The sequence below is a fragment of the Gavialis gangeticus genome, unplaced genomic scaffold (assembly GCF_001723915.1).
Source record: "Gavialis gangeticus isolate Ggan-Ray unplaced genomic scaffold, GavGan_comp1, whole genome shotgun sequence".
In the NCBI taxonomy this organism is placed as follows: Eukaryota; Metazoa; Chordata; order Crocodylia; family Gavialidae; genus Gavialis; species Gavialis gangeticus.
This window is the reverse complement of record NW_017729027.1, coordinates 20,288,607-20,306,178: the sequence shown is the minus strand read 5'-3', so window position 1 is coordinate 20,306,178 and position 17,572 is coordinate 20,288,607. Positions and strand designations below refer to the sequence as shown.

The window sequence follows — 17,572 nt, the reverse complement described above, 5'->3', positions numbered from 1 at the left end:
AGCCTCAGAAGGATCATGTATTTAAAAAAAAAAAAAAAAAGCCATGCTAAGTGGGAAGCTAATCCTTATGAAGCACTAAGTACAGAGATGTCTAAATCTTCCCTATTCCTGAAGATCCAGAGCAACTGCTCTTATGGGTAAGTGCAACAAATTCTTTGAAAAAATTGAGGAGGGGACTTTTTTTTTCTTGAAGATATGGACAAACAACAACAGTTGTGACATCCATGGAGAAATTTCCAAGGGCCAGGAAATGAGGATAATATAGAAGTTGTAAGATTTAGCTCATTCTTGAATGGGTTCCTAATGGTAACTATACACGTATGAAATATCTCTTTATAGTGCTCATGGAAAAGATTGAAGGTTTGCAAATTAATTTGAAGATGGTGCTGGAGTTAAGGGAGGCTCCTGAGTACGTAGTAGAGGAAAGGGGGGAGTCGTTGCATATAAAAAAGAAGGCTTTGATGCATATGGAGACAAGTGTTTGACACCTTCAGAAGAGAAGTAGTCTGATGGGCAGATCTTTAGAGGAGCAGTGAAACCTGCTTCTGTGTAGACTTTTTGACAAGGGAAAAGGAAATGACCAGCTAGTGGAAATGAAATTAGAATTGAGGAATTGGTTCAGTAAGTTCATAAAAAGAAGACGAGAAACAGGCAAGAAAAGAGTGTAGGCTGGTATAGAAGAGGAGAAGAGCAGTGAGTCCAGAAAGTAGAGAAAATGAAGCTAACAAGTGACTTTCAGCCTAGGACTATTAGAAGAGGGATCAAAGGAAACAAAGATGAGCAAAAAAGAATGAAAGATATGAATTGATAAAAATGAAAAGCAAAAAGTCAGAAGGGTGAGGGAGGGAAGTTTCTAGACCTTGAGAATTATTGTAAGAGGAATACACTGAGTTGCAAGGGATGACCTAGAAAACAAAGTTGCTTTGTCTACCAGGAGCAAAAATGTGACGGCTCTAAGGCTGGAAGAATTCTGATGGGATCAGGCAAAAACACATTAATTATGTAGGGAAAAAATGATATAGCCAGATAATCACTGATAAGGATAACAGTTGTCTATGCTAGTCTACAGAAGATGCTTAAAGACCCTAGCAGCTGAAGTAGTCTTCAGTGAGATTCTTCCTGTCCCAAGAGAAAAGGGAGAAGAGACAAGAAAGATTAACAGATTGCTCAGGAACGCGCGTACACACAATATACAAGACTAAGAATTTCTTTGGGAGTTGTTATGCAATAAATCATGATAATATTTTTTGTAATGCAATTAAAATATATTATAGTAGATGTTTGACTTTTAGCTTATGACTTCATTGTTTTCTGGTTCTAGGATGGCAAACCTTTGCCTGCCACCCCCCCACCCCCCAAAGTATTTCCAGGGTGTGAGGGGAGGGACTTATGGTGGCAAAAGTCAGGGGTTAGGACTTATGGTCCCAAGATGGCAACCTGGGGGAGGAGGGGTAGCAACTGTCAAGGGGCAGGGCTACCTATGTGGCCCTTAACAGCTCGCCAAAACTCGTTAAGCAGCCCTCCACCCAAAATAATTGCCTATCCTTGATCTAGACTTAAGCAAAGCTTTTAATATCATCCCTCATGGGGAAATTGACCAGACTGGTGGTGATGGGATCGGTACTGCAGTCAATTGTTGGATGAGGCGTTTGCTTAAAGGGAGACTACAGCAAGTTACATGGTTAAGGAGCTCTTGTTTTAGCAGGCATCCGATGCGATACAGCTACTCCTCACTTAACGTCGTAGTTACGTTCTTAAAAAATGCGACTTTAAGCTAATCCAATTACGTCACAGTAGTTATCTACTAGCAGGTGGCAGCCAAATATAACCGAACATTGCACGACTTTAAACAAGTATGTTCTCTAACAGATCAGCGACGTAATAACTAAACAACGTTACCCAGGATGATAAGTGAGGAGTACCTGTATGTAGAATCAAATATTTGTTGACCTCTCCAATAGAGGTTTGTATTATTTTTCTGGCAGTGGGAGGCCAGAATGACCCAGGTCTGGCTGGAGATGGGCTAGCAGTTGTGGCCAGGTCCTAATGCTGCTTCTCCTGTGTTCAGCTGCAGTGCAGCAAAAGTCCTGTGTCGCCCAGCGGCAGTGTGGCATGGGCAGAAGCCTGCCCTCTGTCAGTGACAGGTGGCTGACTGGTGTGGTATAGGGAGACCCCCCACTGCTGAATGTTGCTGAAGCTACAACTCTGCAGGCTGGATCCAGGGCTGAGAGGGCTGGATCTACCTAGTGGATCATAGGTTGGCAACATCTGTTGGAATATAGAGGTAATTCTGTTGCAGTGTGATTTTGTTTTCTGTCAGTCCCATGCCTCAGAGCTTTGGCTGACCCTGCTTCCCCACTTGGGGTGAACCACACAGGTGCTAACCGTATATGGGCACTATTTTGCGCTCTTCAGCCATGGGTGAGTAAGGATCACTGGCCAAGTGATATATAATACTGGCAAATCCTAGCCAGATTTTGCTCCCCTAAAAACCCAAGTTGGATGTAGTACTGCCTGCTCTTTCTAGGAGGTCAAGCACTGATGGTGCAATACACCTATAGTTTTGAGATGGAACTCCCTCACTTGTGTCAAATGTATTGGAGGAGAAGATTAAATTCTTTTAAATTATGGGTTGGTGTACGAAGTTAGCACTGAATCCTACTCAGTGTAACCACCGACATCACACAAGATTTACAGAAGGGTCAAGCAGAGAAGTGCCTTCCATCTGGAAACCAAACTTGTAGTTTTGTGTGTTTTTTCCAATCCCTATGGATGTAATTTTTTTTCATCACAAAGTTGAAAAAAATGTACTCTAGCTCAAGGATTGGCAATCCATGGCCTGTCAGCTAGATCCAACTTGCCAAGTGCTCTGATCCAGCCTGCGAAGCCTGGCCATCTGCAGTATTTTTTTGTGGGAGGTTGGCAGCGAGATGGGGGAAGCGTGGCACAGCAATAGTGGGCAGTGATGGTGGTGTCGGCTGAGTGGGAATGTCAGCTTGCCTTTGGAGCCAGCTCGGTTTAAAGTAGCCTACCACTCCAAAAGGTTGCTGATGCTTGCTCTAGTTCAGTGCTGCCCTGATGTTTTTGTTTTTTCTCTTGCCTTCCCTGTTGTGTTTTTTTTCCTCTCTGCAGCAGATCTCAATTTGCAGTCTACTGTGTTTCACTCATGCTGTGCCCTGTTCTTTCCAATAAACAGTTGCCAATCACATTAACTTTCACACTTAACGTATCGTTATTGGGATTTAAAAATGATACATAAGTAAGATTTAATATTGGGTAAGTAAATCCATGTTTCCCAATCATTATCAGGCTATCTGCAACTTAAACAGGCATTTCTGTGTCAGTTTACTTAGTTTGCACTGGAAGATTATAAAATCTATATTAAATCTTAACATGTTCTTTTTTTAAAAAAATATGGGAAATCTTGTAAAACACTGAGATTTCATATCCAAATTATGACAAGGCCTGTCCTATTTAGTTTGAGGTCTGATTATGTTGTACCTTGAAGATTTTGCCTGCATTCAAAGCCAATTGCAGATATTTGTGCACTTAAGCTAAATGTTACAGCTATTGCATAAACAAGTGTATGCACAGTGGGGTTATACTACATGTTTGGTATTATTGTCTTGTATGTTTATGACTACATAGCTTAGTGGTGATGCAAAATAAACCTAGCATTGTAGATGAGCAACAGTGATGCATGCCCCATTGCAGTCGTACGTGTATTATGTGATTTTTCACCCCTGTGTGTTGGATACCTGCTAGAAGTTATTGAAATGCTGGGGGTTGGGATCAAACTAAATTCCCATGAATCCTCTTACCCATTTATTCTTGTTTGTGCAAGTCCAGCATCATTTTCAAGATGGTGGCAGACAGCATGGAGGAAACAGGGAGCACTGTAACCCTTGCAGTGATGAATATAAAAACATGTCACTGCCAACATGTGTAACATTATGCAGTTGTTTCTCAACCAGTGCAGAAGGTTCAGAGGAGGAGTAGGAAAGCTTCTTAGTTGAGCCAGAGTCCTTTTCCTGGAGCAGCTTCATTTGTTGGGGACTGAAAAGTAGCAGTCTGCCCAGCAGTGATAGGATAGTACAGGGGTTTTCAACATTTTTTTTTTAGTAAGTGTACCCCGGTGGCCCCCTTTAATACATGTACATGGGGGGAGAGCGTGGCAAGCAGCTGGATGCTGAGTGAGGGAGTGGCAAACATCTGTGCGGACTTGCTCTCACCTCGCCCCTCCCTGCTCCTGTAAGACAGTGGCCTGGGATGGTGGCACTTAGTCCCCACGTACTCTCTGGGACCATGTACCTCTGGTTGACAACCCCTGGGATAGTGCTATGGAGTCTGGAGGCTGGGAGGTTTACTAGTGGATTTGCTGGTTTTGAAATTCCTGAATCGTACTGGTACCATTTGGTGTGGGATCCATGTGCCTGTTCTGTAGTCCTTGCATCAGGCTGTAGAGTTAATCAGCAAAAAGGGGTTGTTCTCCAGGGTGGTGAAAAGTTGGTACCTAAGGTTCACAAATATTAGTATGAATTTATTGGAAAGTTTGCAGTACCAACATCTTCAGAAACTGTCTTTTTTTTGTCTGAGAAATGATGGTTTTCTTCCCATGATTTGTCACAACATTGACATTTTCAATTCCCAGGTAATTGTTGGAGATCCAGCTTAGCCCTTACTTAATGGTTTATGGAGCTTTTTGCTGGATGCTTTGTGAGAGAAGCATTGTTTAAATACACCTCAAAGAGTTGCACTAAATGTGCTCTTAAAAAATGTTGAGAAACATCTGTCTCCTTATGATCAAAGCCGCTTGCTGTGTGTTTCTCCAACCTTTGTAAGAGAGCAAGAGCCTCATGGATGAATGAGAAGAGGAGGCTGGTAGATTAACTAAACATTTCAAACAGATTCTACAGAATTCTGCAGGGTCAGAGGATCGGGGAAGTGCTGACATGCTGTGTTCCTGCTTTTGAGCTTAGGGCTACCTTTGAACAGCTCTGCAAATTGTTGCCAGTCTGACTTGCTCTCCTGTGTGGACCAGCTATAAATGGCTGATGAGATGCATCTTAAAATACTTTTTTTTTTTTTTTTTCCTAATGTAACATAGTTCTGTGCTCCAGAAATCAGCCTGATGCAGCCAATAATTTAGCTGATGAATGCCTGTGTGTGTAGCCACAGGGCAGCATATAGGTGGCGAGGAGCTCCTAGTTTTTCATTTGTTTTCTTTCTATACATTATTTTATGACTCAAACAGTTTTCTTTGTTGCTTGTTTTAAAGATTTTCTGAATTAGCTGCACAAATTAATCCTTTAAAGGGAAAGTTTTTAAAAAGTTGAGGGAAAAACTAGTCATTTAGGATGAAGCCACTTTTAAGTTTAGCGGCTGAGAATATTATTTATTCTCTTAGGAGCTAGGCAGTTTGAATCTGTGAAGTGTCGCGGGAAAGCTGAAGATCTCAACTCCAATTGGAATGGAATGTTAAACTTGACATTTTATAAATGTGTGAGCCCAGCACCCCATGCAGCTGTCCCCTGCCCCACTCCCTCTTCCTTCTGCCCAACAACTTCCTCCATGATTGGGGCAGGGATGGCCCTGGGACTCCCTTCACTCCTGGGATAGCGATGGCAGCAGGCAGACCCCTTCCCTACCTTTCTACTCTGAGGCCTAGTTAGTAAAGTTTGCACCTTGGGTAAGCGCTGCTGGAGAGAGGGAGGGGAGATGCCACTGACCGCTGGAGGGAGGTGATGCCTAAGAGCAGCGGTCGGAGGGTGGAATTCTTACCTGGTTTAGAGGCTCAAGTGCTTTGCTGCTGCTGCCCGGATACGTGCGCTCAATCCCTTACTGTGTTCAGAGCAGCAGAAAACTGGAGCCACTGGCATGTGAGCTACATAATGGAAGGGAGGTGCCACCATGCTACTGCACCCTTTGTGGATCTGCCTCTTTTCTCCTGTTGCGTAGCTCTAGATGGATTGCTGTTCAGTGTGCTAGTTCTTGTAGATCCCATTCTGCGATGCCAGGCTCTCCCCAGGCATTGTTTAGGGTGCATGGCTGCCTGTTGGCAGGCTCTAGATTCCACCATAAAAGCCAGGCAGCATCAAATTAAGTGTTGCAACTCCAGGGTTCCTTTTTGGTTGTGGCCCTTAATCTCTAATTGCAGTAGATGAGTTGACTCTCTTATAGTCACAATGGCACTTGTGACCAACTCTGATTTCTTCCAGTCTTCCTATCTCCATTTCCTTTCAACATGCTAAATTGATGAGGCCCTTTATACTTATGGGATATCTGGAAGATCACGTGTTCTGACCTTTCTCCTAGTAGGAGAGACCCAAGAGTATGTAACCTATTTGTGTGCTTTTGAGGAGGCCAGAAGAGATTAATTCTTTTAAAAACTCCAGTAGTTAAATCCATTTACGGTGAGGCAGCACTTCAAAATGCTGACTGACTGATGGTGCCTTCCTCTACCACGAGCCTTGATTGCTTTTTCCTAAATCCATGAGATGTTTCATTCTTGTGAACTTACAGGTGTTTTCATGTTTTAACAGCTACTGTTCACTGACAGCTTCTACTATTTGAATATAAGGGTTGACTGCAGAAGTTAGGCAAATTTAGCTATCTACTATTCCACCCTTTTTTTTTTTTAACAAAGGCACATATTGCATTTGACTCTTTTGCAGCGTGAAAATTATTTAGGTTAGTCTTTAGATTGTAGAATGGAAATAGTCTTTTACATTCCATGGGTCTGTGCAATGCAAGTTTCCTGCCTTTACTTTTAAACCTTCATTTCATCTGTGTTGTTTTCTACCATTAATTCCATTCTACCAAAATTAATCCATGTTGAAGCAGTGGGGAGTCCTCAGGTGTGAGCTAACACCAAAACTGTGAACATGCAAGTCATTCTGAACACGGAGGGGTAAGTTTTTAAGAAGTCTGATAGGCATGGGGCAAACAGTCAAAATTGTCAAATACACACAGATCTCCAAAGTAGTATATGGGGGGTGGGGTAGAAGCTGTCTTAAGAGGTTGATTATATTGCTTTTTTATAGCATTTGGTTGAGGCACAACTCCCAGTGACCAGCTGTAACTGTGAAAGCCTCACATTTGGCAAATCAATTACCTGATACCTTACACTGAGCATCTGTAAAAAGAACAAAACTAGTTACTGTCCACCTACGAGGAGTTCAGTTGAAGTGACTTTCCTACCATTACACAAGGAACCTGTAGCAGAGGAAGGAATAGCATCCACTTCTTTATGGCAGCATTTGGTTTTTTGAACTCTTTTTGCAGTCCTTTGCTTCACTTATTGCATGCCTTCCACATGTTGCAGAAAATGAGGATAGTACTCCTTAATATAACAACGTTGATTACTGCCTGGCTTTTGATTCTTTCCCACAATAGTGTTCATTTGAGTAGTAAGGCAAGGATTCCTTGGAATAAACCTGTATGTGATGATGTCATTGAAGACATGGCTGTAATAATTTTGCATAAGCAACTTGTACTTTGGATGCGTCTGGCTTTTTAGTGTCTGTCTTTGCATTATTCTGAGTCCTTAATAGGTTTTTTTTAATGCAACTTTCTTCTCTAGGATCTTCAGAGTGAAATATTAATAAAACTTCTTCTCTGTGGTTACAGTGGCAGTATCTTGGTGTCCCCTGCCTGTGCCTGTATCATATCCTAGGGCAATGTTTCCCAAACTGAGATGCAAATCGTTCCTGTGGGGGCATAACTAAGGATGAAGTAACATTGAGCAAGTCCGCTGTCCATGCATATGCAATGCTCCATAAATGCTGTGCATGCACGGAAGTGTCAAACAAAGTTGGCTAAAGTGGGGGTGGGAGGGAAGGGCACAAGAATGGCTAACTACTGTGGTGTGAAATGCTGTTCCAATGGTTCTCTTGATATTTAAGATATTGTTCTTTGTATTTGTTGGAGAAGTGTTGAGGTGGTAATTTGAGGTATTTGTTTAGCTAAGGACTTCCTGTGAATGCAGGGGACTGGACATAAGAACTGCCACTTATGGGTCAGACCATAGGTCCATTTTGCCTTGTCATACAGTGGTAGTATCATACAGTGGCTGAAAGGTAGAGTGAACAGGATATGACCAGGGCGTTTCCCCGGTTCCTCTTCCACTCGCAACCTCCAGCCTTGAAGATCTAGGAAGTTTTGATTCAGAGGCTGTGCCTCTAACTCCCATGTTCAGTTGCTGTTGATGGACAGATTCCTGGAGGAAAGGTACAATCCCTTTTTTGAGTTTAAGTAAACTGTCAGCTTCCACAACGTATTATTGGAATGAGTTTCGCACTTTAATTGCACATGGTGTGAAAACCTTTTTTGTTAACTTTAAACGTACTACCTGCTAGTTTCATTTTATGTCCCCTGGTTCTTGTATTGTGGGGCTCTTTTAGCTCCAGTCCTGTGTTCCTAATATAACAGCTGGAGTGGAGGGAAACTGGGGTTTATCATTTCCTTCAGCTTGGGTGTTCATCATGATTTGGACTTTCAGATTCACAAATATATATTTCCATGTAGACCATTCAGTAGGGTGTGTATTAAAGTTTTGTTTTGTTTTTTTTTACTTCTCAATATTGTTTACTCCCATTTGATTACAGTACAGGCACATAGACTCATTGATTTCAGTTTTTAAAATTCTATGTTTTAATTTAGTGGTTATGTAGACTCTTCTGCTCTTGTGCCTCTACCCTGCTTTTTCTTTTTCTATTGCTGTCATTGCTCCTGTTCACAATGTTATTTCCAACCCACACCATCACTGAAATTAAATACTTATAAACAGCAGTCTGACTCTGGACAAAGACTGCGAGCCCAGCTGGGAGCATCTGTTCCAACCTTGAAAGAGGCAGCATTTTCATTGTAGAAAGTAGTCTTCCTCAACAGCCTTATTGACTCATTCCTTGGGCCACAGTTTGCATCACCTGAGAGTGCAGTCTTATCATTTTCCTACCCCCATCCCATTTGGGAACTGCTTGGCCCATTTCAGACATGCATGAGCTTACATCACTATGGACTAATGGGTCTTAAATATACCATTTGGTTCAATCTAGTGCCCCTTCTCATGAGATTTTATTTTGCCAGACAGTTTTCTCTATATTGGCTTTCAGGACAAGAGGCAATACCTGTACAGCAGTGGGTACAGGAGGTCCATACTGGGGTGTTTGGGGGGTTTTGACCGTGAAAGAGGAGGAAGATGACAACCTGTCTTGGCTTGTGAAAACTTAACTCATCTTTAGGTTGAAATTTATGATAGTGATGGTGGCCATTATAATCCTCTCTCTTTTGAATTGGGTGGAGAGGGGACTAGTTTGCATCTCTAAACCTTCAGGATGCATATTTCCACAATGGCATGATACCTCATCCCAGAAAACATTTGTGGCTTGTGATGGGCAGGAACTACTACCAGTTTGAGGTCCGCTAGTCAGGCTGTCAAGGGCCCCAGGGATTTTCACCAAGGTCCATTTTCAAATGGTAGTGATCCACATAAAGAAAAAAAACACTGCTGTGATCCACATACAAGAAAACAATGTGCGTGTTAAAATTCCACATTGATTCAATTCTCCGTGGCCTTGTGGAATGATTGAGACCACTCCTGTTGGCTTTAGCTCAGCATGTGATGATTGTGACAGGTGTGTTCCTCCTGGGATGAGAAGTGCATGTGGGTGACTTTTGAGCACATGGTTGCATAAGACAGATGTGCATCAGCCTGTTGGTTCTCAAAGCATTCTCAGAGGTCTTCAGTCATTTCTGCAACATTTGGGTGGTTGTGTCCAGGTTATGTAAATATGGTCATGCTACTATCCATCCACAGGTGAGGTGGAATTACTGTTTTCCAGGTCTACAGTTAGATTGTGGAACTGATATATTTTGTTATGATATGCAACTTGGCAGTATGTTTGCTAGCCTTCAGAACAGCAGCCTGATTGTTCTCAGCAGTTACATATCACTGAATAACTAAGTGGGAAGTCGGTGACTTGATCCTCCTTTCTTGAAGGTCCATGTAACTTGGAATTTTGCGGTTGAAAGGAGATTGGAGGAGTGGAAAATCTGTGGCTCATAATTATATTGGCCAAGAGCATGCGGGTAAGAAGATTGCACGCATATCATGAATACTACTGGGGCCAGGCGACTGGGAGCTGTGCTGGTGCCACTTAGCTCCCGACTCCCTGGTTGGGGCACAAGTGCAGTCTATAGCTGGAGGGGAGCTGTTGGGACCAGGCAGCTGAAGTCTTAAGGAATTTGATAACTAGTGTCCTCTACTGAATAGACATCTTATCAAGGATTAGGTTGGTGTTGGTATTGTCTTAGTGTGGATGTCACTGCATTTGAAATGCTGTCTGGCTGATTTCAGCGCTAGGAAGAGATCAAACTGGCGGGGAGACGGCTGACGTAGACTTAGTACCATCTTTGCTATTCTGTTTTCTTGGACAAAGCTGGAATGTGGAGGAAGGAATAATTGCTGGCTGTTTTTTTGTTAATAACTTGAGTCACAGATAGGATGACCTAGAAATAATAACTTTACCTTTCATATCATATATTTTTAACAGTTGGAAATGCTTTATGTTGGGATCCTGTACCAAGTTTTGTATACTTCTGGAGGTTTCAAATTATTTATATTACATGCGAGGGGGGAAAAAGCCTTACTACAGGCAAAATGAGTGTTTTTATTTTATTTTTTTTTCTTCCTCAGGATTTTTATGTAGTTAGTAAAATTCTGCATGCATTTAATTCTTTTTGGGTTTATATATGAAAATACGTGTATAGGTTCATGGTATTGCATCCTTTTGTCTACATCCTGTGAGGAATGTACTTAAAGATTCTTTCAGAGCTGTTCAAGATTATTTTAAAAATGAATGTAAAAAAAAAAAAAGAGGAAAAACAGGTAATCCCATCAAGTACTACAAGTCGAATGGCAGAAGCTCCAGTTCTGAGACCTTGGGGAAAAATTGTTCCAATTGTTGAAACAACACTTAGCAGTTCTTCTTGGTTATCTAATTGAATTTATTTAGTTTGTGTGTTAACTGCATCCAAAAAGCCTTCTAAAATGACGACAATGCAGTGTCACAAGTATAGATTAAATAGGCTTAAAAATATTCAAAATAGTTTTAATACTACCATAATAGTTCATGAGCCTAAATCACAGGTTAGAGTGGACCTCGGGGGTCATCTAGTCCAAACTGCTGGACAGATACAGCTGGTACTGTTCATTCCTAAACCTTCACAAGCAGGTGCCTATCTAGCCTCTTCTTGCAAATCTAATCTTTATTTTTTTTAGACAGCTTGTTTTCTTGTCTTGCTGTTCTTACAATGATGATCCCTAAAAGGGAGAAGAAGGATCAGAGGCTTTTCCAGAGCAATGTAGCCAACTCACTGGAGTAGTGTGAAGAACTCTACAGACAATTGAAGTGAAATAAAAATAAAGAACAAATAAACACAACTGAGCAATAAGTATGAAAAAAGTTTTTAAAGTCCTGTTAATCATAAAACCTACAAAATACTGTCATGTAAGATGCCCTGAGATTCCATTCCCAAATGGAAACTCCTTTATAAAAATGGATCTTTTTTTCTCAGCTATTGACTACTCCAGTTGGTGCCCCGTTATACATTAGAATTGTGCATATGGATTTCCAGCTCATCTGAAACTTCCATTATTCCTATCAGTCTACACTACAACTTCCAACATTAACTATATTTCCTTTCCATTGGTAAAATGCCATAGGATTAAAAAGGGTTGTAGGGTATGTTGGATAATGGATGTTTTGGGAGCATATGTTCTCTCATTGATTGGTTCATGGACCCAGAAAGGTTGAGGCACCCATTTGATTTTAAGTAAAAGCTTGTGTCGGTGATAGGCAAAAGTCTGTAAATGAGAAGCGAATTTTAGTGCAATGATGTTACAGCAAAGGGGCTAAGGAAATTTTAATTTTAGGTGATAGTTTCTAAGACCTTGGTTCAACAGATGATATTTTGAAGAGAAGTGTTTGAAGAAAGCTAGCATTCTGTCTTGATAGGATGACTTTCTGTACCGAGTCGGTCAGCTCATGGGCATGGCTAATTTGACAAGATGTGATGTGTGAATGATTTTGTATTGTAGGTAGTAAATATTTTCAGAATGGCCTGTCTAGCTTTTTAACAGTGCTAAGTAGTCAACTTTTAGCTGTTACATGCCAAAATGTTCCTTAAAATGTGTAGCCCCAGCCCTTCCTGTAGACCATTCCTTTTGTGATCATCCTGGAAAAGGTTTAACTTCCTGGGTGTGGCAAAAGCATTTGTATTGGTGATAACACTTAATTTTGGAGAACTTTTACATGATTAAAAGTGCTAATATTTTATTTAAGTTTGTTCTTTTGTGTGTGTTAAAGTTATCAGGAATAAGCTCTCTTTTAGGATATTTTTTTAGTTAGGTGGCATTTAGTTATAGACACGTCTCAGTCCAAAGAATGAAGAAGTAATTTTACACTATCGAGACAATTTGATTCTTTTAGACAAAATATGAGTCAGCTGTAGCACATTTGTTTTCCAAACTACATTTGGAAAAGAGTGACTGTACATAGGTTGAATATTCTTAAAAATGTAGGATAAATTAAGCAATATGTAAGGACTTGAATGATCAGAAGAATCTTACTGTATTGTTAATAGAAATAGTCCTGTGTCCTTTCTGTTTACTAAATATATTGAACACGCGGTTTCCTTTCACAGCGTTCTGTAGCTTAAATATTTTGGTCAGTGGTAGTGCTTTTAACTTGGTTCACTTACCCATCCTTTTTGTGTAATCATTGCTCTGTAGCTTGAATAACACTGTTGACCTTAGGATAATATTTGTATGTTTCTAAATCTTAAGTGAAAAACCCCCAACCTGTTAAGCTAAGGCACATTTACACTGTTTTAAAAGTTGATGCCAATATGGATAGATATAATCCTTGTGAGCTCTGCTTTATTTGTTAACCAGTCACTACTAACGCAGAGGCATCTCTTAAATTGTAGCTCTCAGTTCTATTTCAAAGTTTCTGGTTTTCATTGTGGCTGATCACTGTATACTAAGGGTGCATACATATGTTCAAATGATGTGGGAGAATTCTTCTGGGTTTGATCTGCTGATTTAAAAAAAAAAAAAAATGACCCATAGATGCCTGCCTGAACGGACATTTGAATGCTGAGCTCCTGAAGGGAAGGAAGCTGACACTGCACAGGCAGGATACCCCCGTGCGCACACGTCTCAGCATATTCTGCAGGCTCCCTCATGTCCCTGGTGATAGATGGCTGCAGTGGATGAGACAGTCTTGGTTGGCTGACTCAGACTGCTCAGAGTCAGCCTGTATCTCCCTGTAGCACTATTTGTAGGGATTGTGAAGGGGCACATTCTGCTCTCAGCTTGGATGGAGCGTCAGAGTCCAGCCTGAGCAATACACATCTCCTGTGGGTGGGAGAGGTTGGAGCTGGGAGCAAAAGCACCACGACATGCCTGAGAGAAACTGCAACACAGTCCTTCAGCAAAGTGTACAAACATTTGCTGTCCAAGGAGAAACTCTCCCAGGAGTGATTTTTAATCCCAGTTGTTTCTGGGTTATTTTTTTCTCGGAGCAGCCATTTTTTGCTCTGGGAGAAAAATCTTGAACATCTGAACGCTCATGGCTATTAGGAGAGCAATGACTCTTCGTAGGAACCAAATGTCTGTAGATGGTGTAAGAGTGCAAAAAATCTCCATGTCTCAAATAGTTTTATAAGCATCCAAGCATTTCTGATCTTGCTGGGGTGACCTGACCCCCGCTGACTTCCTGCCCTGTGGGCAGGGGGCTGAACCCAATGATTTCTCAAGGTCCCTTCCATCCCTAATATCTATGAAATCTATGAAGAAACATCCAAGTAAAACGCTTTTTTCTTCTGTGTGTTTTTGTCCCCTCCCTGTCTACCCTGTCTTAGGTCCAAGATGGGCTTCTTGGAACACTGGCGTTTTTATTTGCATCAGATGTGCTGGGATACATCGAAACCTTGGGGTTCATATATCAAGGGTGAAATCTGTCAACCTGGACCAGTGGACCCCAGAACAAATACAGGTAAGGGATACCTTGAAGGCGTATTCTAAAACTGGGAGGACATGTTTAAAAAAGTATGGTAAAAAAGAAAAATGGGACCAGATGGGGGCGGGGTGTACTTGTCCTCCAGAAATCTCACCTTTTCTAGTGTGTTGAATATACAAGACACAAGTAACTTTATAAAAAGACATAATTTTTACTAAAATGCATTTATTAAGGGTATACAAAAAAACTAGAACTCTTGGTTCCAAAATGATACCTTTTATTAGACCAACTGGAAAATGGCAAGAAAATTGTCCTTTTCTGCGAGCTTTTGGGATCAAAGTCCCTTAGTCAGGCTCTGGGAAAAGTGTAGATGGTACAAGATGGTAAAAAGTCTTATTAAGGGTAGTATTATTTGCAGTAAAATACATAAAAATTAGATAATTTTCCTCCCATTTATCTTATTTTATTGGTCTATTGTAAGGGTTTCTGTACTGGTGCTTTCACTTGAATTGTAGTATTGGGTTTGTGATGCTACTTTAAAAAAAACAAATAACCCAAGCAAACAACCAAGCAAAAAAAAAAAAAAAGAAGAACCCAATCCTCTGACCAGTTGTCAGGCACTTAAGTGTGATCTTGTTCTGCCTTGGTAAAGTCTGTGTTAATGGAAAAGATACCTAGATCTGTTCCTAGTTATTTTTTGTGGCTTGAACTTGAAGCAAAGAAGGATGGCATTTCAAAGATTTTTCAGAGACTCAGCAGGATGGAATAGGATGGTATTCAAGCCCTAACCCCCCTTATGTTTATATCCAGTTTTGCTTTGGGTTATGCATACTGTGTGTGTATGTGCATGCACATGTGCATACACACATTGATTGTTCAGTGTAGTGTGAGGCATACCCACCCTTCAGTCCCACAGATGTAAGAGATTCAAAAGTTGTGCGATTTTTAACTTTATAGCCACTAAATCTTGGTAACTTGTCATTTTTGTTATTAAATGATACAGATCTGTGTCATGGATCACAGAAATAAAGTTCACCAATGTTTAGATGCCAAAGTGTTTTAGTCAGGAATATAGCCTATTGTTAGTGTGGCTAAAAACAGGCATTGCATTTTTCCCTAGACTAAATATACCTGTGGTTTGTCCCGAAATAGAGGGATCCCAGGATTGGCATGTACACACATTACTCTTTTAATCAGAGCTCAGTGAGTGGTTAAATGCACTGCCATTTTTCTGCCATTGATTTAATAATGTAGTCCCGGGATAACCATTCAGAGACACTTTGCAGTGTCCTAGAATATTTAGTACTTTTTGTTTCTTATGAACCTTTCCAGGATGTGTTCTAGTACAATGGATGTTTGAAAGATTGCGCTATGCCCCAGGATAAAATGGTTTAACCTGGGACAAATGTCATCTATTTTAAAGCTTAGGACTCATGCAGAGTTTAAGAAGAGGGGCAGAGAAAATCTTAAGTGGTTGAAGTTAGGTTTTAACTTTTTACTTTAATTTCTTAAAAATAAAGTTCTAATGAGAGATTGTGCTTTACTAATATGGATGTTAAATGCATTAAAGTATTGGGAAATGCTAAGGTATTTTGTTAGGTGTAGACGCACCCAGGAAGTAGTATTATATGTGCACTTTAATGCACATTAGCCTGTGCATTAAGCATCACTTAAAAACCATGCTCTTTAGTTAATGTGCATTAAGACAGGCTAATGCATTTTCCTAGTACCTCATAATGGAGCTACTAGATTTAATGCACATTAACTAGAGCACATTAATACACATGTAGATAGATGTGCCCCCTGACAAGTTGCATAGTATCAGCTCCCCAGATATGGGATGTGAATCTCTACTCTAATTACAGTTGTGCAGTTGAGAAGTTGGTAGAAGAAAGGAAGGTGGGTGGAATGCTGCACCCGCTTTTGTAGCCTAATCCTCAGAATAATTGGGAACAGTGAAGAGAGGATTGGGAGTGGGTGTAAGAACATTTCCAGCTACACTCTTATGAAACATTTCACCATCAGAACTGAGGTGCTGGTGCATCCCAACAGCGTGCATGTTAGAGAGCCCATCTCTAAAAGCTCTGGTTATAAGTGACTAATCTTTATCTCCTTTTTTAAATCATTGAAATATTAGATATTCTGCAAATATTAGTTATCAGCAGATCACTCTGAATTTTTAAACTGAAATATTTTTTTAATGGACATAATTTTAAAGTAAACCAGAATGTTTATACCATTGAAGACTTGGTTAAAAATGTAGATTATTTCTTCATTACAGAAAATGTGCAGTATGGGAAAATGTTGATTCATTGTACAGAGTGTAATCCTTGAATAGATGGTTGGTAATGATATAGGGTACAGAGAACAGTGTTCTCTATCCTGTACCATTACCAACTCCCTATTTAGGTATTTATTCAAATCCTTATTCATGTTCAAATCAGTTAATCTAGAAGTATCTGATTTAGGCTCCAGCATTTTTGGGGGGGCGGGTTGTTTTTTTAATACATCATATGCAGATATCTGTAAATCCTATTTTTAAATGGTCAAAACTTTTAAAAAGTTTTTAAACTTAAAATAGCAATGGACAAGAAAAAATAATTATCTTTTTAACACCTTTCTTTAGTGTATGCAGGAAATGGGGAATACCAAGGCAAGAATACTCTATGAAGCTAATCTACCAGAAAACTTTCGAAGACCTCAGACAGATCAGTATCCTTTTTGTCAGTGTTTGCCACTAGAGAATATCTCAATGCAATCTGTGTTGCACAAATACATATAGATTTCTCTGATAATAAAAAAAGAAAATTGATACCTTAAATTTGATATTTGTTTGTTTTTATTTTGTAAGTCCTGACAAAAGTTAATGACTAATTGAAAATGTTTCACAACTTTTAACAAAATTATTTGAGGCATGGCAACCCTGTCTGAGAGCGAGAGACTTAAGTTCACATCACAAGACACCATTAAGTAGCTTGATTGTAGCCTGTAAGCTCTTAAAAAGAGAAGATTTCTGATAGCAAGAGCTTTTAAATCTTGTTATTCCTTTTGCCTTCATGATTGAATACCTAGGAAACTGAAATAGACAAACTCAAATGGGAACTAATGCACAAATATTTAGTAGTGAGGGTAAAAATCATTGGAATTCTTTCACTAGTTCTTAGATCAAGACTTAACAACTTTGTAAAATATACACTCTAATTCTTTTGTGTGTGGATGTGTATGGTCTCTTCTATGCAGGAGGCTATACTACACTTGATGCTCCTCATGATTTCTCCTAGGCCTAAGATCTGTGAATAAAATAGAATCTTGTGCTAAATCCTGCTTGTTCATCTCAATACCATGCAGGAAAAAGGGAGTATTCATCTTCCATCTTCAAGTTGCAGCAAGGGGCATTTAGGTTGGGTATTAGGAAAAACTTTCTCATTAGGAGGGTGGCGACACACTCAAACAAGTTACTTAGCGGTGGTGGAATCTCCATTCCTGGAGGTTTTTAAGGCTCAGCTTGACAAAACCCTGGCTGGAATGATCTAGTTGGGGCTGGTGCT

At 40.2% G+C, this 17,572-nt stretch overlaps 1 protein-coding gene across 2 annotated transcripts in view; it reads left to right on the top strand.

Moving 5' to 3' along the window:
- Positions 1–17,572, top strand: part of SMAP1 (small ArfGAP 1) — a 275,010-nt gene that overhangs the window by 50,164 nt on the left and 207,274 nt on the right. For both annotated transcript variants that reach the window (XM_019520491.1, XM_019520490.1), the window contains exons 2-3: positions 13,927–14,060; positions 16,651–16,736. In XM_019520491.1, the coding sequence (XP_019376036.1) occupies positions 13,927–14,060; positions 16,651–16,736 (220 nt within the window). The remainder of the gene's footprint in view (positions 1–13,926; positions 14,061–16,650; positions 16,737–17,572) is intronic.